Source organism: Urocitellus parryii, chromosome 1, assembly GCF_045843805.1.
Source record: "Urocitellus parryii isolate mUroPar1 chromosome 1, mUroPar1.hap1, whole genome shotgun sequence".
Classification (NCBI taxonomy): Eukaryota; Metazoa; Chordata; class Mammalia; order Rodentia; family Sciuridae; genus Urocitellus; species Urocitellus parryii.
The window spans coordinates 255,215,381-255,238,578 of record NC_135531.1 but is presented as its reverse complement, the minus strand read 5'-3'; the positions used below and the strand labels follow the sequence as shown (position 1 = coordinate 255,238,578).

The 23,198-nt window shown below is 37.6% G+C and overlaps 1 protein-coding gene across 1 annotated transcript in view; it reads right to left on the bottom strand.

Annotated features, from left to right (window-relative positions):
- The window catches only part of Adam23 (ADAM metallopeptidase domain 23), a 163,918-nt gene that overhangs the window by 80,190 nt on the left and 60,530 nt on the right, over positions 1-23,198 (bottom strand). The window contains exon 4 of the mRNA XM_026394590.2: positions 8,353-8,416. Within this exon, the coding sequence (XP_026250375.2) occupies positions 8,353-8,416 (64 nt within the window). The remainder of the gene's footprint in view (positions 1-8,352; positions 8,417-23,198) is intronic.

Here is a 23,198-nt window from a genome sequence, read left to right as displayed (position 1 = left end):
ACATCTAATATAAAAGGTTTCTTTCCTTATTATGACTTAAATTGCTCATGATTTACCAGTGATGAGCAATGTTTTTAAAAGCCAGTTATTAATTCGAAGGCTATGAAAAAATCAAAATGTCAAAAAGCCATTTCACTTAAGCTAAAGGGTAGAAAGCAAGCTTTAAATCACTTCTTTTTGGTTAGAAAAAGAACACACAAATGTATGTTTAAATCCAATTATGACAATCTGAGAGGAAAAGGAAAATAGATGAAGAAAAGCAGCCTGAGAAAATTTATTAAAAAAAATAATAATAAAAGAAGAAGGAATGGGAACCAAAGAAAAGGAGTGAAGAGAAGAAATAAAAAAAGAAAAAGTTAGAGAAGACATGAAGACATGTGACCGAAAAGACCCCTGCCAGGCTCTGAGTAGTGGCAACAGTGCCCACCCCTCCCTCATCCCTGGAGTCGGCCTTCCACGTCCTTGGTTCAGCATCCACAGACTGAACCACAGCAGGATGAAAATACTCAGAATACACGGGGCCTTTTATTCTTATCATATTCCCTAAACCATACAACAGCTATTCACACAGCACTGACATTGTCTTAGGGATGGTAAGTCGTCTAGAGATGATCAACAGTCTACAGGAGGATGTGCAGAAGTTACCTGCAAAGACCACTCCATTTTATATGGGGCACTTGATCATCCTCAGACTGTAATCCAAGTGGCGTCCTGAAACCAACCTCCCACAGAAACTGAGGGACAACTACGTTGAACAGGGTCTTTGGGACACTCGTTCTTCAAATTTCCTCTGCTCTACACAGAACTCCTTCCTTCCAGAAACCCTGCACACAGGGGTCTACTGATGATCTCTACTCTCCTGCTGCTCAATAGCCTTCACTGATGCCCAAAAGCCTTCACTGATGAAAGCTTAAGCTGAGCCATGATGTTGACAAGAAAAACACAAAGGACATTCTAAGAGGGTGTTGTGGTTATATGAAAAGAACAAGGGCAAGAACAGAATGTTTTAAATGGTCCATATCTAAAGTATATAACAATAGATAGATAGATAGATAGATAGATAGATAGATAGATAGATAGATAGATATACACACACACATAGATATATAGACATATAGATATTTTAGACAGATAGATAGATATAGATATGGTTGCCATAGTCAAGTAAACTACCATGTCTTACCCCACATATTTATTTTTTGTGACTACATAGGATAAGAGGACCTAAAATCTACTCTCTTAGCAAATTTCCACCACACGATACAATATTATTGACTATAGTCCTCATACTATACATTAGATATCTTACACTTACATCCTACAGAACTGAAACTTAGTGCCCTTCGACCTATATCTCCCCATCCTCACCCACAAACCCTGCCTCTTTCTGTGTATTGATTTGTTTTAAATTCCACATGTAAATAAAACCATGTAGTACTTTCCTTTCTGTGTCAGTTTATTTCACTGTATGCAAATACAATGGAATATTATTCAGCCTTTAAAAGGAGATTCTGCCATTGCGACAGCATAGATGAACCTAGAGGACAGTGTTGAATGAGTAAATAAGAAGGTTTTATTCATAAGATCAATCTTAAAGGGTCGTGTGTATTGAATAAGGTGGGTAAATAATCTCCTTCTTCCACCCGAGAGTTTTAGTCTTTTGAGATGTAATGCACACACATCAAAATTTAGTCTTTAAAGTGTAATTCCATAGGTTCTAGTATACTCACCAAGTTGTGCAAATGTCACCACTAATTTCTGAATATTTTCATCACCCCAAAAAGAAATTATGTGTCCATTAGCATTTACTCTCCATGCTTCTTCCCTTCCACCCCACAGGCCCCTGGAAAACACTAACCCATTTTCAGTGTCTAAGGATATGACTGACTATTCTGAACATTTTGCATAAAAAGTGTAAAATGTGGTCCTCTACACCTGGTTTCTTTCACTTAGCATAATGTTTACATGGTTCATTTATGTTGTAGCACATATCAATACTTTGTCTACTGTGTGAATATTCTGCATTTTCTTTATTCATTCATCAACTGATGGACATTTGAGTCGTGTGCACTTTGGGTCATTATCAATTATGCTGCTATGAATATTTATGTACAAGTTTCTGTGTGGAATGTTTGTAATTCACTTGGATATATACCTAGAGGTGAAACCACTGAGGCATACGGTAACTCTAGGCTAAACTTTGAGGAACTGCCAAACTGTCTGGCGTGAGGATTTCAAATTTCTCCATTGTCTCTCTAGCACTTGCCCTTCGTTGTTCATCTTTTCTATTATAGCCATCAGCTGGGCGTGCAGCTGTACCTACCTACGTTTAAAACCAAATGAGTGACACGAAAGTGATGCAGAGATCAAAATATCACCTTCTTATTGACTAGTTGAGAAGATAACAGGCCTGTTAATGCTACCTCCCTGTGTGGGCCAGACTTACCCATAGCCAATAAACACACTGTCACTACACGACTGAGAGCATAGATGGACCCCACACAAACAGGGGGTTAGGAGAGTGACTATATAGACATGTGCACTCTCCCATGGGCAAGAGTGAGAAAAGGGGCTGGAAGAAGCCAAGGTGAAACCAGCATCCAGAAAGGACATTCTCCCCACTGAACAATGACAAAGAGATTATAATAAGGTGGAAGAAATCTGGGATGGGTGCATTTCATTCACCTATTCAGTCATATACTGCTGGTGGTAGTTTCTTTTATAAGAAGAAGAAAAATCAAAGAATTAGCAAGCACTTAATGGCTCACCTAAAAGAGATTTAACAGGAACATGTTGAAATTGAGAAGTGTTTTATAATATTATATTGAGGCCCAATCCTTTATTTTTTATTTAATTAATTAATTTTTTGGTACCTGGAATTGAACTCAGGGACACTGGATCACTGAGCCACATCCCAGCCCTATTTTACATTTTATTTAGAGACAGGATTTCACTGAGTTGCTTTTTTGCTGAGGCTGCTTTGAACTCATGATCCTCCTGCCTCAGCCTTCCAAGCTGCCTAATACTTTTATAAGAACTGAAATGTTAAAAATTAGCTTTTTTGGAATAATCTCATGAGTAAAGTTGATTGACATAGCAACAAAGCAAAAGCTTGCAGCCATTGGTCCTGGAAGTGATTTTTTTTTTTTTGTGGTGTGGGCAGGGGTCATGACACCAAAAGCACAGGTAACAAAAGCAAACAGACGAGTGTAACTACATCAAACTAAAAAAGCAAAGGAAACAATCAACAGAGAGAAGAAACAGCCAATAATAGAATAGGAGAACATACTTATGCACCACATATTTGACAAGGGGTTAGTATCCAAAACATATAAGAAACGAACTTAAAAGCAAGAAAACTAATAACCCAAGTTAAAAATAGGCAAATGATTTGAATAGACATTTTTCAAAAGAAGACATAAAGTGGCCAATGGGTACATGAAAAGGTATTCAGCATCCCTAATTATTAGGGAAATGCAAATTTAAATAATAAGATATCATCTAACATCTGTCAGGATGTCTATCATTTAAAAAAATTTTTTTTAAAGAAGTGTGGGGAGAATGTAGAGAACAGCAATCTCCGTAAACAGATGGTAAAAACAAGAATTGGCAGAGCCATTGTGGAAAACAGTATAAAGTTTCCTCAAAAAGTTAAAAATAAGAAGAAAATGAAATCTGCATCTCAAAGAGATAACTTCACCGTCACATTCACTGCAGCATTGTTCATAAAAGTCAAAACAGCAAAACAGCCTATTGAGGGCCGAACAAATAACAAAAAATGTACATATAATGGCATATTATTCTGTGTTTTAAAAAAAAAAAGAAGGAAATCCTGCCATTTGTGATGACACAGATGAATCTGGGGGACACTGTGGTAATTGAAAGAAGCCAGGCATAGAAAGACAAACACTACACAATCTCTCCTAATGTGGAATCTTAAGTAATCAGAACTCCTAGAAGCAAAGAGTAGAATGTTGGGGAAAAGGAAAAACAAAGACATTGTTCAAAGGGTACGAAGTTTCAGTTATGCAAGGTGAATGGATTCCAGAGATCCCATCTGAAGATGGAGCAGTTTCTAGATGGAGTGAATTTTAGAGATCCCATCGAGAGATGCAATGAGCAGACCGGTTTCTACATTAATCATAGCATCTTGAATGTGCTAGGAGGATAGATTTAAATGTTCTCACTACAAAAATAAATAAATATATAAAGTGATAGATGTTAATTAGCTTGAGTGTAGTGATCATTTCACATTGTATATCAAAACAGTGGTTTGTACAAATTAAATGTATACAACTCATATATAAAATCTAACTTGTGTAACTAATTATATTTAAGTCCTATTTTTTCAATTACACTTCAATAAAGCTGGAAAAAAAAAAGAAATCAATCACAAAACAACACGTTACATAGATTTTGTTTCTATCCAAAAGAGGTAATCCATAGATATACAAAAGTGGCTTAGTAGTTACCTAAGGCTGGTGAGAGAGAAGATAGGATATGACTGTTAATAAGTGGAGTATTTCTTTGTTGGGCGAAGAAAATGTTCTAAAATTACATTATGTTGATGGATGCACAGTTTTGTAAATATACTAAAACCAATTTAATGATATACTTAACCGCATGCAAATTAGATCTCAATAATTTTGTTCAAACAAAAGATAACTAAGTTATTTTTTAAATTTGTAGGAAAAGTTGTTTTATTGCAAACCAAGTACAAAGTGCTGCAGTGCGAACTCAAAAAGTACTGCTGAGGGACTGGGGTTGTTGTTCTGCGGTAGAGCACTCATCTAGCACGTGCGAGGCCCTGGGTTCGATCCTCCGCACCACATAAAAATAAATAAAATAAAGGTATTGTGTACAACTAAATAATAAATATTTTTTTTAAAAAAAGTACTGAGTTGGGAACAGGAAAAATGTTCTTCCATATGCATCAACTGACACCTGGCACTTATATTATGTACGTAAATATATATTTTTTTACCTTTCTAGTTCCTGTATTTGTGTCACTTGGAAAGGGATCTTTTTATCCCACTTTCATTGAATAAAGGTAAAAGCCAAGACATTATCCTCTTCGTAGATACAAGTGGGAAGTAGGGCTTGACAGAGAGGAAATGGGAAAAACTAGACAACCCTCTTCCAAGGGTGGATGTGGCATTTGTTTGCAATTAATTCCCAGAATATCCTAAGTGTCTGTGTTTCCATTCTTCTCTCACCTTGTGAACAGTACACGGTGTGTGGGGGTAGGCAGGTGTGCTTTATGTGTGTACACTTTGGTGATCTTTGGAAGGAAGGATTATATAATGTGTACAAGTTGAACCTAGCCATTCTTACATACTAATTTGTCTTTCTGGTACTCTGTATAAAGGTTTTCTTAAACAACATGGAAAGTAATCATTATAAAGTTCACTGCAAAATGGCTCTAAAAACATGTATGCAATGCTAGTGGGAATGTGCATTTCTATAAACTTTCAGGAAGAAAAACTGCCTCTTTGTACCAAAGCCTTCCAAAAATTGAACAAACTCTGCGACCCGGAAAATCCAATTCTCAGAATTAATTCTACAGGAAGTATTAAGGATGTGTTCTCTCCTTTGGGTTGGAGTGAAAGATTAGCAACAATTTAAATGTCAATGACCATGGGATTTTCAAACAAATTATAACAAACTAATTTAAAAGAATGGTATGCAGTTTTAAAAAGTGAAGGTCTACAAGATAGTTAATGCATGCCAAAGTATTTATACTATCATTAGAACTTTTAAATCTTGCCACAGAATTGTGTGTACCATATCATCTTGAGGTTTGCAGGGGTATATAAACATAGACACATAAAAAAACAGGCATTTACCATTAACTCATTATCCATGAAGCAAGCTTGTGTAATTCTTGAAAAAAGGGAGACAGTAAAAGAACATGTCCCTGAATGCCCCTTTCTGTTCCCAAAAAACTTGCCTGGTTAAGGAAACAATGAGAGGACATCTGGGCCAGAATGTCAAGATACGTATTATCTTGAAGGGTACTGACTTTCTCTCATGTGTGCTGGGAATTAGGGCAAGTTAGTGTTAACTGTGGAAAGCTGCTTTCTTGCACGCAAGCCAAGATAGTTGCTCCTTGGGATGCTGGTCATATAAGGAACTAAGCAAATTAATATAAAACCCTTCTCCCTACTGGTACTGACCAGAGAACCATGGAGAGGGAAGAATTTATCCAGGCATCAGCTTCCGGACAAAGTATCCTAAGGGATAGGAGGTGATACTTCCTGACAAGGTACTGGATGTACTATGTGGGTCAGAGGTGCAGATGTTCACCCTGTTGCCACTGGACTTCCTGATAAAACATCTGTCCAGCCCATCACCATTGGATCTTACCCAATGGAATTTTTCAGTAACCTTACATCTCATATTTTATGTCCAGGTATCTTGCTTGGTTTCTCAGCAACCTTACCCACTGCACTAGTACAACTAGGCTGTGAACGTCAGAGAGCTATTTGGAGAAAATGAGTCATAGTGAGAAAAAAGGAATAAACACAAAAACAAACTGCAGTGAACATGTTTTCTTTTGCCATCCTCTGTTTTAAATTTTAGTTACAATCAACAGGAAGCCTGGAGTGTGTTAGTAATGATAAGGCTTCCTTTGAGGACCTCAAATGACTTCTGGAGGCCAATTAGCTATTCTGCTTCTTTAAAAAAGGAAAAAAAAATCGACTGAACTTCTTGGTGAGAAGTTTAGATTAGGTTACTGCAGGATGCAAAGGTTGCTCATTTGCTGAGTCTATAAAGTTCTCATGCAATCTTGTCTACTCCAGACTCATGATTCAGCATCCGCAGTGTTCAGGGCACTGGCACAGCTGACAGAAGCTTTGGTTTGTACAAATGCCAGGAAGCACCATTCCTGCGCTTGATTTAGCATTGCTGCTCACTTTCCACAGCATTAACTTTTAGGGCCATTCAACAAACCCCCAAGATGTAGCCTAAGACAAGAACTGATGAATAGTAATAATAACAGAATCTGTGGCATACAATTCAAAGACTAAAACACACTTCAAATTACAAATGTGCCCACTGTTAATTGGACAGTTATAGATCCTCAGAAATACCATGGCCCCTGGGCAGTATTTACAATTAAGGCCACCCATAAATATTTGCTGAGAGGCTACAGACTGAGGATCCCCATGCTCCCTGCTGCACAGCTTGGCAAGTCCACACATGAAAGATGCCACTTTTATGCTGACACTCATTAGCAATCTAGAAAAGAGCAAAATCAATGATATTTCCCCACTTTGCTTTGTTCCATTTCCTCTCCTATGTCAATGGTATTGATGGATACTGCTAAGCTCAGTGGCACTACCCAAATCAGAGTCCCTTTCTGTAGCCATTCCACAGACTTTCACCGAGACTGGTGGAGATCACTGTGTTTTTTACTTAAAAATGATCTCTCTCTTGCTTTAATTTCAGCCCTCTTTCTTTTCATTGATCCTCCATGAAGAGAAGGAAGTTTAACCTCCAACTGAAGGAAATCAAATACCTTTATATGACAATGTTTAATGACCTTGAGAAGGTTTCTTTACCCTCTCTCTGCCTCCGTTTCTTCCTCCGTACAACAAGAGTAATAATATCCACCCCCGTAGGACTGCTGTGAAGATTATGAAGAGAGTGCTCCTTAAGTCTCATTTCCTCTTCTTGTCCTCTCCCCTTCTTGGGCACCAAAGTAACTTTACTTAATAGTCATTCTAAGAGCCCATCTATTCTTATAATTCAGATGCTGTGACTATAAGAGCCTAATTGAGCATCTCCAATCTCAAAAACTGAAATCCAAAACACTCGAAAAACTTTTTAAGCGCTAACATGACACCACAAGTAGAAAATCTTACACTATGAGATTCGTGCACAAAATTATTTTAAATGTTATATAAAATTATATTCAGGCTATGCGTATGAAATATAAATGAATTTCATGTTTAGATTTGGGTCCCATCACAAAAATATCTCATTATAATTACAAAAACATTGTGAAACTTTTTTTAAATCCAAACCCCAAAATGCTAAGCATTTGAAATAAGGGATGCCTAATTTGGACTGAGGTGTTGATCTGGAAAGTTCAGCCCTTTATACCATTACATAAGATACTGTATGCATGACTAAACAATAAACATTTCCATATTGTTCCGGATTTATAGAATTTCTAATGTTACCTCAAATATTTGTATGTTGTAATGAATTTCTCCTTGAAACACAGTAACCTTGCATAGGAGGCCAGGTGTTTTCGTTGACAGACACACCAAGCAATCTGGGGTGCAGGGGCCTGTCCTGTGAGGGGTGTGCTTACACAGACTGTCCCAAAGCTTTAAACCATACCTTTGAGTACTGTGGCTTCCCATTTTCATAGTGAATCTCCATGTAATCAGAAGACAGCAAACCACTATAAAGGAAAGAAAATAGAGTGATTTCTGCATCTGAAACCCTGGAAGTATAAAAATAGCCAGCTCAATAAATGAACACAGGGGGGCAAAGCACCAATGGTCACAATCCACCGGTAGTATAAAGACAGGTCACCACCAAGTTGCAAACACCATCCAGAAACAAATCGGTCTTCAGTCTGCTTAAAAAGACAAGACACAGACAACTGAAGGGTGATTCATTTGATATGTCAATGAAAATTGAACAAACTAAACTGCAAGGAGTAGGAGGAGACAGGAACCCCCGCCCTCCCCCCAAAAATCCCACAATTATATTCAAATAATTGAAATTTCATAAAACCTAACCAGTGAAGAAGAACATAGAACAAGAACTGGCAAGTTTTGTTTTTCAATAAAGGTCAGATAATCATGATTTCAGGCTTTGCCAGCCACCCGGTATCTCTGACAACCACTCAGCTCTGCCACCATGTCATACAGGTAGCCACAGGCAATACACAAATGAACGGTTGTGACTGTATTACAAAAAAAAACTTTATCTGTGAACACTGAAATTCTAATTTCATGCTATTTTTGATGTGTAAGGAAATATTCATCTTTAGATTTTTTCAACCATTTAAAAAATTTTTTTAAATAAAAAAACCATTCTTAGAATACAGACTATAAAAAAAAAATAGGTAGGTCTGTATTTAGCCTGTGAGCTGTAGTTTGGCAACTCCTAGTGAAAAATAATGGTAAAGAATATAGACTTTGAAGTGAGAGAGAGCAGGCTTAAATCTCACCCAGCCTCATTATTGGTGGTAAGTCCATGGGCAAGTTCCCAACTTGTGTCAAATGGGGAAAATAAAAAGTGTGAATCTCATAGAACACTGGGAGGATTAAATGAATCCATGAATATTAAGTGCTTAGCCCAGAAATCAACACTAAGTATCCAGTAGTAGGCACTGTGGCTCTATAACTACTGAGACTTTAACTCAAATTCTAAAAATGTTGTTCCCTGAACAATGTGTGAAATATAAAATTTGTATCTCCTAAAGAGCCCTGAATTAGGGGCACCTGTGTTCCTTTTTGGGTCTGCCACTAGGAATAATGATAACACATGATGGCTTTTATTGACCACTTGCTGTGTCCGGGCACTGTTCTGAGGGCTACAGAGGCATTAACTCATTTAATTCTAATGGTAATGACGGAGGTCAGTATGTCCCACTTGGAGCCACTGATGTATCCTAAATTTAGGTCTTTGCTTCCCTTTGCAAAAAACAAAAGAATACAACCGAAGATTCCTCAGGTCCCTCCTGTTCTGAAATTCTGACTTTCTATAATTTTGCCACATTAGGAAACCTTGGCATTCTTCTTTAACCGAAGAATGGGAGGACTCTGGTTTTGCATCATTTTGGGAGCTGCACCTAATGCATTCTATCAGGATCCAGTGAGGAGGGTTGCAAAGGGGTAGCTTAGAGCCAGTCAGCAGTCAAATGAGAACCTCAAGTGTATGACCAGAGGGCAACCTTCACAACACAGAAATACAGTAGATGCTTATACTCAGTCATATTTTCCTATTGAATTCCCCAATTCCTACTGAATTTGCACAATTCCTATTATAAATCAAATGTGTACTGACTGACAACTGTCTACATTCAAAACTTAAATTATAGTATATCTATTAATTCCCTTTTAAAAATTTAAGTACTGGTAAAAGTAATGACATTACTAACTCTATATTCATAGGAATGCCTGACAGGGTACAGAAACTCTTTCACTGCCAGTTCCTAAGTCAACTACCAGCACCGTGGATGCACATAAACAGGGCCCTGGATGATAACACCTCTCTGAGGAAAGCATTGGCAACAGCAAGAGCAGAGAGGTTTCCCTAACTGGATCTAACTGCATCTCTCTACCAGTAATTTCTTGTTTTCAAAATTCTCAACCACACAATTGCTGGTGCAGGCCTAGGAGTTGGAAACAAAGTTATTTTAGACCACTATTTTTGCTTGTGGTTAGAAGAGTAGATAATGGCAGTCAAAACATTTGTCATCAAATCTGATAAAGGTCATTTTAATAATCCTATTTTGCCATTTTAAAGGGATTATTTCACTTATGGCCATACCTATGTCTATTAACTCTTGAATTTGAGAAATTTTTGGACCTTTATTTCATTTATTTCTTTTTATGTGGTGCTGAGGATCGAACCCAGTGCCTCACACATGCTAGACAAGTGCTCTACCACTGAGCTACAACCCCAGCCTGAATTTAAGAATCTTTTTTTTTATTTAATTGATTTTATTTTTTTAAATACACAACAGTGGAATACATTACAATTCTTATTACACATATAAAGCACAGTTTTTCATATCTTTGTATGTAAAGTACATGTCAATTCATGTCTTTATACATGTACTTTGGTTTTTTTGCATTACAATATTATTACACATATATACCACAGTTTTTCATATCTCTGTTTGTATATAAAGTAGGTTGACACCCAATTCGTGTCTTCATACATGTACTTTGGATAATGATGTCCATCACATTCCACCATCCTTGCTAATCCCCTGCCCACTACCTTTCCCTCCCACCCCTCTGCCCTATCTAGAATTCATCTATTCCTCCCATGCTCTTCCCCTCCCTATCCCACTATGAATCAGCCTCTTTATATCAAAGGAAACATTCAGCATTTGTTTTGGGGGGGATTGACTAATTTCACTTGACATTATCTTCTCCAACGCCATCCATTTACCTGCAAATGTCATGATTTTATTCTCTTTTAAAAATCTTAAAGAAGAAGAACAGCTACTTTTCAAGGAACCTGTGACAGACACTGACACCTCAGTAGTTTGCCTCGTACAATCTCCTGCTAGAAACAGAATGTTCTGATGTGGCAATTGTTCTGGTTCAGCTATGAGATGTCCTCCAAATGATCATCTGTGAGGCAATGCAAGAGTTTTTCAGAGGTGAAATGATCAGATTATGAGAGTGGTAACCTAATCGGTGAGTGCATTAACCCATTGATATGGATTAATTGGATGGTAACTGAAGGTAGATAGGGTGTGACTGGAGCTGAAAAGTCACTGGAGGGTGTGAGTTTGAGGCTTGTATTGTGTCCCTGGTGAGTGGCGCTCCCTCTGCTCCCTGATTGCTGTGCTCTCAGCTGCTTCCCTCTGCTGGGCCTTTTCACCATGGAGTTCTGCCTCCCTGGGGCCCAGAGCAAAGGAGTCAGCCATCTAGGGACTGGAACTCTGAAATCATGAGCCCAAATAACCTTTTCCTCCTCTAATTGTTCTTGTCAGGTGTTTTGGTCACAGCAAAGAAAAAGCTGGCTGAGGGCTGGGGATACAGCTCCATTGGTAAAGTGCTTGCCTCATGTGCATAAGGTCCTGGGTTCAGTCCCCAGCATCACAAAAAAATAAAAATAAAATAAACAAATAAATAAAAACTGACTAAAATACCAGTACTGATAATATTTAGTAATTATTGACCTAAACATAAATTGAAATTTTTCATTTACCATTTAAGTGTTTGGTTTAGAAGAGTCGATCAATTTGCAGGAACTTCTGAAAGGGAGTTTCTGAACATGTAAACTTCTAAACACCTTTTCAATTATTTAAGTTACAGAAAATCTATATATGGAGGCTACTACCATACTTCTCATGCAGGTTACTCAGTGAAAAATGGATGACCTTTGGGAGTAAAGGGATAAGTATAGGATGAAAGTTCAAAGCCAAGTGGAAGAGAGTGGAAGAACTGGAACAAAGAAACTCTTGAACCCACTCCCTCTGGACCTTCATGGTCACCTTACACCACCAGATAAGTGAAGAGATCATGAACTCTAGAATAGGGCTGAATGGAATTTTACTCAAAATGTAAGGGCCAAGGATAAGTCTTAAAGATGCTGAACTCCTAAGAGCCAGAGAACAGCAAGACTATTGAAAGGTGGTAAAGGAGCCAAGAGTGAGGTCAGAGAAGGGAACTGTGGCAGAAATAATGCTGTGTATCCACCAAAAGCCATTTCATTTTTCCCTTCCTGGTACAGAAGACCACAGTTTTCACCTTCCCCCACAGTCAGGTTATAGCCAGGAGATTGGATTATGGCTTATGAGAGAGGGGAAGAGATGTCTGCCCCTCTACTGTGACCATTAAAATCCCTGCATGATTATCCAAGCTCTCTCTCTGTGACAAAGCTGGATGCCACAATGCTCCAGATGGCGATGGCATAGCTGCAAGATGGATGAGGCTTAGTTCCTATGACAGGATTTGGAGAAGAGCTGCTTTAGGAGAGCCACTTAACCTGCACTTGACCATAATGTGGAAGAGATGATAATTTAATAATGTTAAGTCTCAGATTTCATGGTTGTTACTGAAACCCTGTCTAAACTATCCTAATTCCAGGATTTATCACAAAGAAACCTTTTGGAAATTTATGTTCAAAGAATTTCATAATCATCAGCAAATATATAAACAGAGCTGATATTATATCTAATCTTTTGGAAATTCACATAAAGAGAGGGATATGCCTTATGGAGGTTTTGCCTTTATAAATATAAAAATAGGGTTGTCTGAATCCTTCAGTTTGAGATTCATGTGTGTAACAAAAGCAGGCAAGTGAAGAGCCAAGCCAAAACTCCCAAAAGTATACATCTCCCATTACAAGAAGGTTCGGTGAGGACAAGCCAAGAACCTAAATAACTGGAAAAGTTATCAAGATTCCCTAATACTTAGAAAAGTTATTAACCAAGAAAATCCCTGCATGATTTTCATCCTGTAGAGGATGAAAGGGTAAATGATTCCTAGTTTCTTGGAAACTAACTCAAATCCATTACTTTTTTTAAAATATTTTTTAGTTGTCAATGGACCTTTATTTTTATTCATTTGTTTATATTTGGGTGCTAAGAATTAAACCCAGTGCCTCACAGGTGCTAGGCAAGTGTTCTACAACTGAGCTACAACCCCAGCCCCATCAAATCAGTTACTTTTTTTTTTTTTAAAAAAAGAACCATATGCCTTCTTTGGGGCAATGATGATCATGAAGGTTCAGGAGTGGGCTAATCAAGAAAAATAATTGTTCAGAATGAGACAAGAAGGATAACAGGGTCTTGGCCTATAAAAGACCACTAGGAAAGATATGCAGTAGACCACCAGGGAAACCATTTGTTCTATATAAATTAAAAACTCACTTACATATAAATAAACAAACTACAGTCTCTAGAAGTCTTTTCTAGGACTAAAATCTATATTCTCTGAAATTATGTGTTGAGCCCACAGTCTATCTCTAATTAGGAAACCGGGAGAACAAGCTCTTCTGAAGGGACCTGGGGGTGGAGGGCATTCATTCCTTCCCCAGTAGAACTAGGTGAAATGATGATGAATAGAAGCACCAAGGCTAACCAGCCAGATGGTCATATAATTTATCATCTAAATCAGGACATTTCTTGGAGTGGATAGAGGCATATTAGTAATTGTGCTACCAAAAGAGACATATAGAAACCAGGAAGGACTGTCCTCAGGAAACTAGGACACATGATCACCCAACCTTAACAGCCATATTTAAGGTACACACATCAAGTTCTACATGAGAGGACAGGAGAGTGTACAGGTGAAGCCTAATCAAAGGCTGAGATATTAGTTGAGATATCAGTTGAGCAGTCAGTGAATATGTCTCCTTCACCACTGCTTTAGAGTTCTGTGATTACACTTCACATAGCCACTATTTTCGGAAGGCCCTAGGTAGGTAGCTTAGGTTCCCTCTCTCAGCATGTAACTTCAGCAGGCAACAGTCCTAGATGTGGGAGTCAGAAAGCCAGGGGCACCAGTCACTGTAATACACTGGACTTGTCTTTGCCAAACAATGTCTTTGTTCTAGGTACGTAGTAGCACAATATTCAAAGTTAATTCTCAGTAGTAAAATATGTCAGTTACTTCCCTATGTGTTCAAACTGGTAATGACACAAATAGAGTGAAAACAGCAGATGACATCTGGAAACGGAGTGCCATGAATGCCCATTTTCAGAATGCAAATTCAGTCACCTGACTGCTGCTGGTTAATGCTTGCTTACCTTTTCAATTTTTGAAACCCTGATCACACCCAAATGGCCCCTGACAAATTCTTCCAAGAAGTCCCCTGCCACTCCTTCCCACCAGGTCTCACAATCATTTATTCATTCAGCGATGGCCAATGCTGGTCACCATGGAGACTCTCAACTTTACAGGGCCTCAAGCAGTGACATTGTGCAACGGCATTACACCCACTCCCTTGTCCCACTTGAAGGTTTTCTTTCCCTTTTATACACGGAAGGTAATTTGAATTCATCAAGTAATTACCGTACGTGGTAATGAAGATAGACACATGATTTTTAACTCAGTACATTCATACAAGCATAAGCTTCTAACCTGCAATTAGGCTTGAGTCCTTATATTGCTTTTGTTTTTGAACACAACAGACTTAAAAAGTAAAATTATTTTTCAATTACTACCTTTTTAAAGTTTAGGGGAAAAAAATTTTGATTCACACTACCTAAAATAGTTTTTACGTCAAAAGTTTTTTGAGCTAGAAAATATGTATTCCTGTGTGTGTAAATAATAAAATAAGGTGTTTATGCTGGGCAAAATATTGTAGATACGGAAAGGTTGGGAAATAAGAGTGCAGCAATGATGTATGCAGTGGGTGAAAATAATTACAGGTTGGATAGAAGCTTTGTGTTAAGGTAGACAAAGATGCCATGCGAGGCAAGGGCTGAGGTGTGTGGGCATATTTCATAGGAACAGAGCTGCAGGAAAAGAACAATCCCAGCAAGAACAGGACGTAGGGGTTTAAGCTTCTTTGCGATCACAACAGGAATTTAATGAATACCTAAACTCCATGAGAGACTACAGCAGAAAGTTCAATGTGTAGGTGCTTCTACATCCCAGGAGATGAGGCCATGCACCATAACACAGTTTAGAAAGCCCTAGTAAAAGGAGCACAAGAAACACGGGGCTGCAAGTTAACCGTGGAGTGAAGAAAGGAGGAGTTAGAGGAGAAATATGGGATGGACTTGAGGTGGTGATACAGGCTGAGAACCTCCCCTCAACTGGTTTGGTCCTCCAGCAAGTCAAGTGAGAGTTCCCTTCTAAGCAGGTGACATCAGGCCAAATGAAGTGGCTAAATAGTCATTGTTATGGACACCAGTGTCTCTAAAAGTAAACCAGAATTCTGAGATTTCTCTGACAGAATCACAAGCTCACAAAATTAGTTTTAACCCAATGGGCTATAAAAAAATAAATTTTAAACAGAAAAACTGAATCCAAATAGAGAGGACACATCTTTTGAATCCAGTTACACATGACTGAAATGCTTTCATGCACAAATTTCAAAGCAAATAATGAATATATTACAGTCTGTTGAACATTGCTAATCCAGCTTCTTTTCTAACATACCCAATATTTATTATAACAACTACTAAACCAGGCATTGCACATAGCAAAATTGCAGAGAATGGAGGAGAATCCATTATTAACCTTGACCTCTCATAATCTTGTCCAGAAGAAACAGCTCTCCTCCAAGTCCAGTTCTTGCACTCCTAGGAAAGAGGTCCATATTTCTTTCATTTTTTAGTCTATTCAGAAAAACTGCACATTTGTTTATACAATATTCTGTTCTTCTCAGGCTTATAGGAAATGTTTAAAGAATAAAAAAAACAATAGAAATAGTAAGAGTTGACTAAGAAGACCAGTTATGAGATAAATATGCAAAAATAAAATACATTTATATGTAAATAAGTAAAAACAATCTAGAAATAATCTGGAGGAAAAATTTCTAGCAATGTCAACAAGTTTTGCATATGTATATATGTAGATAAAATATATGTTCATAAGTATGAGACATAGATATATATTCACATACATAGGCATAAATAATCTAAGAATAAATGTAGGTTTAAATAAATGTGAAGAAATGTGCATGTGAAATTAACTGCAAATTGTTAGTTTAAAAAAATAAAACATAAAAGAAGTCATTACTGAATGAATCATAGCCCCTGATTCTCCATGGCAACACTCAATATTATAAAGACGTCTATTACCCTCAGCCCACTCTGTAGTTTTAATGTAATTCCAAATAAAATGTCAGGCAGCTTTTTATTTTAACTTAATAAAATGATTCTAAAATTCATCTTTAAAAAAGAATGCTTAAGTCTAGTTCAAACATTTTCCAAATAAAATGTCAGGCAGCTTTTTATTTTAACTTGATAAAATGATTCTAAAATTCATCTTTATAAAAGAATGCTTAAGTCTAGTTCAAACATTTTTCAAATAAAAAAAGAGTAACCAAGAGGACCTTATCTTTACTAAAGATAAAGAACACTAGTCTAATTAGACAGTCAGTTCAGGGGGCAGAACAGAAAGAGAGTCAAGTTCATATCAAAAACTCCATATATAATAATAACAACATTTTAAACCTATAAAGAATAAATGTTTCAGACAAATGACTAAATATTTGGAGACAGTTGGATCCCTACATTACCCCTTACACCAAACTAAGAATATATGTATGGAAGCTAAATATGTTCTGAAACAAAGCAATATATTTACCATAAAAAACACAGCTGAACATTAAGGAGCAGAGGTCTTTTAACATATGACCTTAAACCCAGAAGTCATAAAACTAAACATAGATAAAACTGTAAAAATGTGCAGGCTTCCATAAATAACAAAAGATATACATACCATGAACAAAATTTTTAAACAAATTGAGAAAAAAATGATAAATGTATGAGTGCTGGAGATAAAGCTCGGTGATAGAGTGCTTGCCTAGCATGCACAAGACCCTGAGTTCAGTTCCCACCACTGCAAAAAGAAAACAAAGATATTATGGAAAATATATGAAAAACAAAGTGTTACTACCTATAACATAAAGAGCCCTTAAAAACCAAACCAAATAAGAACAGTCCAATAGAAAACTGAGTAAAAGACATTGACAAAATAGAACATAAAAAGTGTAATTCATGGGGGAAAAAAAGAAAACAAGAAGTACCAATGGAGATTAATCATATATGAATGTACAACTGTACTAACAATAAAAGACCTGTAAATCAAAATAACATAAGAGATTATTTTCCTCCTTCAATTTAGACAATAAAAATGAATGATAGTGGTAAAAGCTAGCAAGGACATAGGTAAACCGGCACTTTAGGGGACATTTGGCAATGCTATCACCCTGAAAGCATGTTCACCTTTGAGTCCACAAGATCTACTTATAAGAAAATAACTAGACAAATGCACACATTCTCAGACACACATGATGTAGATGTGAGTACCTTTACACATACTTTTATAGACACTTCTTCTATTGCTCAAAACATCACTCAAGAAAAAGAACAAATGAGAAAATATGGTTTGTTGGTTTTTTAAAATATGTGTATATTCACATATTTTTAATAAATGTGAATAATTTTTTAATTTAGGTATATATTACGTATAGGAAAAAGTCTGAAAAAACATACCCAAAAATGTAAAATAAATTACTGCTTCCTGTACAACTTTTATTTTCTTTCCTTTGTTTACTTATGTTCTTTAAAGTATTTACAATGAATATATAAATCACTTTTTAATAACAAACCACAGTACAAGCTATATTTCTTTAAAGAAAGAAAAGCAAAGTTCCTTTAATAAAGGAATTATTAAAATAGTGAGTAATTTTAGGACCAGGAAAGACACAGGACCGCAGACATTCATAATGTCACCACCAGCCATACAGAGAGCAGCAGCTGGGCTAGACTGCCTCTGTGTCCCCTGACTCAATTAGATGGACATTCCCTGAACACATGGAGGCGTCCGTGCTATAGGAAGTGGGCAAGGACAGAAAGGGAAAGAAAATGCAGTCCCTACTCTCAAGGTGAATATAAGCTCAGAGATAAAATAAGACGAAGTAGCCCATACCCTAATAAGATAAAAAAACAAATCGTGAAGCAGCCCTCAAAGAAGAAATGAATTTCACCAACTGTTATCAGGAACACTTTAGTAAAGAAGTAGAGTTCAGGCAGGTTCCAAGACACAATTTGAACAAGGAAGTCTGCACAAAGAGCAGACCCTCTAGACCGAAATGGCGTGGATGAACACAAGAAGTCAGGCAGGCGTATTAAGGAAAAGCTAAAAGCTCTGTTTGACCAGGGCATCCATGACAAGGAAGGATCATGTTGAAAAGGCAGATTTGGGACCAGACAGTACACAGGCTTAAGCAAGGACTTGGAACTTTCAAAGGAAAGGGCGCTCTAGACAGTGCCCTTGGACGTGCAAGGCTATTTATAAAAAGCTGAAAGCAAGCAATGCGGTCTGTGTCCACAGAGGCTGCAAAGACTTTAGGGCCTGGGAAGGCTGCACACAGATAAGGTTCTTTTACTGGGTCAATTAGAGCCATCAGCAAAGTAATTAATGTTAGCAGCAGGAGAGACCGGCACGCAACCAGCAAAGACAACAGGAAGAGGCCTTTTCACATATGAAACCTGTAGCTTTAACTTTCCTTCACTCATCCAATTAATGACTGAAGACAGAATAAAAGGAGGAAAAATAAAGGATGAGAATTAAAGAAATCATTAACAAAGATTAATCTTATCAAAATGTTTCTATTTCTTTACTTTTACTATAAATTATAGATACATGCCCTAAAATTTGTTATGCACATGCTAACACATAGTTTGTAGTTTTATGCTGCTTACTAGTTAAGATTTTAGAAGACCTAAAATTGTCTTTTGTGTGCTCTCTTCTCTCTTTTTGCCCTACCTAGGCATTGCCTAGTCCTTTATGGACACTGCACTGCCACAAGCAGAGCCTGCAGGGTATCTGCCAGCTTAACTGCAGGCACCACTTTGCAGAGGAAGACCCCAAGATATACAGGTTAAGGGTGAGTTTTCACAGCCCAATAAAGGAAGAGGCATTTGAAGCTGACACCCTAGATTTCTCTGTACTGTGCAGAAAATGACATTCTGTGCGATCAAGGTACCGCATGTACACAAACCACAGGGATGCTTAGGGAAAACAATGTGGTTGTTTAAGAAATTGTCACCATGTGACAACTGCAAACATTCTTCTGTAGTAATATCAAATCTTTAAGGCAAACAGGAACACAACATAGTAAGAAGAAGGAGTGCAGGAGGAGGAAGGGAAAGGAAGAGAATTTTTTAATGGTTTCTTCATTCAGACCCAAAATAACTATCATACAAAACGGCACCTATTGTTTTAGCTAGGGTTTAGGAAAAAAAATGTTTTCAAAAAAGCCCACCTTCTGAGCACATTTTAAGGCATAAAAACTTATTCACTGGATCTTTGATGGTTAAAAACAAAAAAAAGTCATGATTTACCTAATGCACAACTAATTTCTTTAAAGACAATTTTCATTCTCCCAAATGATGTGCCATTTCAGGTTAATACCAAGATAAGAGACTTGTGAAAATTACAGAATTTATTAGAAGAAGTACCATTCATTTGTGGCTTCTCAAAAAAAAAGTGGGGGCGGGGAATCTTCTAGCTGGCATGGACTTGGGATTCAGTGTGGCTCACCAGCCTGCTGGCTAGACCCTGTCCTGTTTGCTCACAGTCACATCCTCGGTCAAGGAAGGATGTCCCAATTCTGTAGGCATCCAGAAGCTGATCATCTCAGATCTGGGAGGAGCCCCTAGCACTGTGGAGCTAGCTGTCACCCTTATATAGAACAAGAATGTTGGATTACAGCTAAGGAAACTTTCCAGTGAATGTGAGTATGGCTGTCATCAACTCCTGCCCTAAATATAAACCTGTGCTCTGGGTAGCACAACCTAGGAGTTGGGCATTGGCAACACACACACACACACACACCCTATCTATTTGGTAAATGTTTTGTCAAATAGTCAGCTGTCAGTACACTGAGATGACTTCAGGCCGGTCTTTTCCAGAAGGTGGTGAAAGAAGAGTTCCACTCGTGTTACCTCTATGTTGTAAAGAGTTGTCTACATTTTGTTCTAATTCTACATATTTTTATGTGACTTCATCAAAAGGGTATATTTCAATTTCCAAGACGTAAAGAGATACACTCTTTCTACAGATTAGATTAATAACCAACAAGAAACTTTTACGTAGAAACTAATCTAAGAGATAATGATCTAGATCTGCTAAAGCTACATTTGTATCAACTTCAAAAGTGGTCTGCTGAAACACAAACAACACGATTACAAAGCCATTACTTAACTGTGACTAAAATTAATCAAAATCTTAGCGTCATATTAACGTGCTTTATCACAGAGACATGAAAAACCAAGTGTAACAGGGAAAAATTAGTACTCATCCTCAAAAAGTATTTTATGATAAGCAAAGCTGATGACAATTAATGTCACTTTGAAAGACGTGTATAAAATAGTGATTAGAGGTGAGTAATTTCATCTACTCCAGTCTAATTATAGAGTCTAGACATTCTGCATAATACTAAAACTGAATTTTTATCTTTTAAAAGCTATTCAGACCATTATTTGCACTTGGCGCTCTAAAAATGAATCTTTAAAAATCATCAAAAATAAGTTATAGACAGATATGTTCCTTCTGTTAATGTATATGTGATGTGCCAGGGATGATATCAAATCGATGATAGTTTTTTTTTTAAAAAAAAAAGCAGAACAACCGATCTCTAAATCAGAGTTTTAAGAAAATTTCTATAAATTGCCTTTTTTCCTACAGTCGGACAACTTTCATTAAACAGTCTTTAAATTTCTGTCTAGGTAGACAATCTCACATTCATAAAGTGCCTCTCAATGTTTGGATCAAAAGCAAAACCTTTATAAAATTCCAGAAGCAGTCAAATCCCAGAGAGACTGACACAGAAAAAAGGAGAAACTATTCTATTTAGGTCTTCCAGGGGGTCTATTTTTAGTTTAATCTTAAAACCAGACATTTTTAGAACACTGGTAGAAATTCTAACATTAACTGTATATGATCCATAGTAGCAAATAAGTATCAATATAAGTTTCAGGACCATGAGTGGTCAGGATTGGAAGTGACAGTAAAAGAGAAGGATCCAAAATGACCTGATTCATATCCAGTAAAGCCATATCCAAACTACTAATTCATGACAGGGGTCAGAAAAGAGTGAACTACTTCAGGAAAAATCCAGAAGCTACCAACCTGGTAGTGAAAACCCTGGGTCAGGAGAAGAGTCGGGAGTTGAAGTGCCTATTGCAGCTACAGATCACACCAGCCCATGCTTAAGTAAGTTTTGCCAAACTACCATCTCAGAGAAAAGGCAGCCACTGCATTGCAGCCAGGGTTCTAGGTACAGGTGCGCCTACACAGAATAGGCATTCCTAACCATGTTCTCTTGATGGCAAGTTAGCAAATCAAAAAGCTAAAAAAATAAAAAATAAAAAATAAAAAAAAAAGATGTGACAAGATGTGACACATCACACTACAGACTGAGGCATCCACGGGAACATAAGAGTCCTACAGACTGAGCTCAGGATCCAGAGAAGCAATGAGGGACCTCAGATAGCTCATGACAGTGGTAGCAAAGAGTCACTGAAGTCAAAGACATTGTTCACCCTCAAACTTAAAGGAAAAAATAGGAAATTTCCAATTATTCCTTATAACAGCGGGTGAATATACTGGGGTCAGCCCATGGAATATTTGTATTGTATATGTTTGACTCTTTTTACATTAATTCTAATAAGAGTATTAATTAGTTTTGTGTTGCTACAGTGAAGTAACTGAGGCAGCTAACTATATAAAGAGAAAAGGTTTGGTTTGGTTACCTCACAACCTTTGAAGGTTTTGGAGGCTGAAAGACCAAAGAGTGTAGTTAAGGGTATGGCTCTGGTGAGGGGCCCAGCACGGCTGGTGGATGGCAATAGCAGGAACTCATGTCAGGGGAAGCAGTCACACCATGAGAGAAGCCCTGATGTGAGGAAGAGCTTACTCTGCCAAAAAGGAGGTCAGAAAGAAGGAGAATGGAGTCCAACACTCCAAGACTCCCAATGACCTAAGGACATCCCAGTAGGTCTCTCCTCCCAATAGCATAACCTGGGGACCAAAGCTTTAATCACAATGGACTCCTGGGGGACCCAATTAAATAACTAAACCACATCCAAACTACATCAGTAAGACAGCTGAAACCCTTCAAAAGAAAATTCAGGAGCCTTCTAGAATTCATATATTGAAGCCCTATCCCCCAAGAAAATGGCATTAGGAGGTGGGGCCTTGGGGAGCTCTAGGTTTAGATGAAATCATGGCAGAAGTCTCCATGGTGGGGTTAGTGTCCTTATAAGAAGAGATCAGCGTGCACGAGGACCTTGGTTTGATCCCCAGCAACACAAAACAAAAACAAGAGAAGAGAGCTTTCCCTCTCTCTTCCTGGTCCCCACAACTAGGACACAGAAACACAGGCATGTGCAAGCCAGGAAGGGGCCTGCCTTCACGGCACCTGCACCTGCAGGCATCTAGATGTCAGACTTCTCAGCCTCCAGAGCTCTAAGGAATCAACGTCAGTCGTTCCAATCATCCTGTTTATGGTATTTTGTTATAGCAGCCTAAGCAGACCAGACAACTGATGTTCTTCCTCTCAATTCTAAACAGAAATTTGTTATGGATATCAGAAATAAACACGTGTGTATGCTATTGTTATCACTGAGAACTCTATTCCATTTCATTATTTTGTTGTCCTTGGTTTGGTTTTTAGAATTTTTGTTGTTGTTGTTTTGGCTGTTGTTGTTGTTTCATTTTGTTGTTGTTGTTATTGTTGTTTTGTTTTTTTTTTTAATTCCCAAATCTCCTACCTAAGCTGCAGGATGAGAAGTCACCACA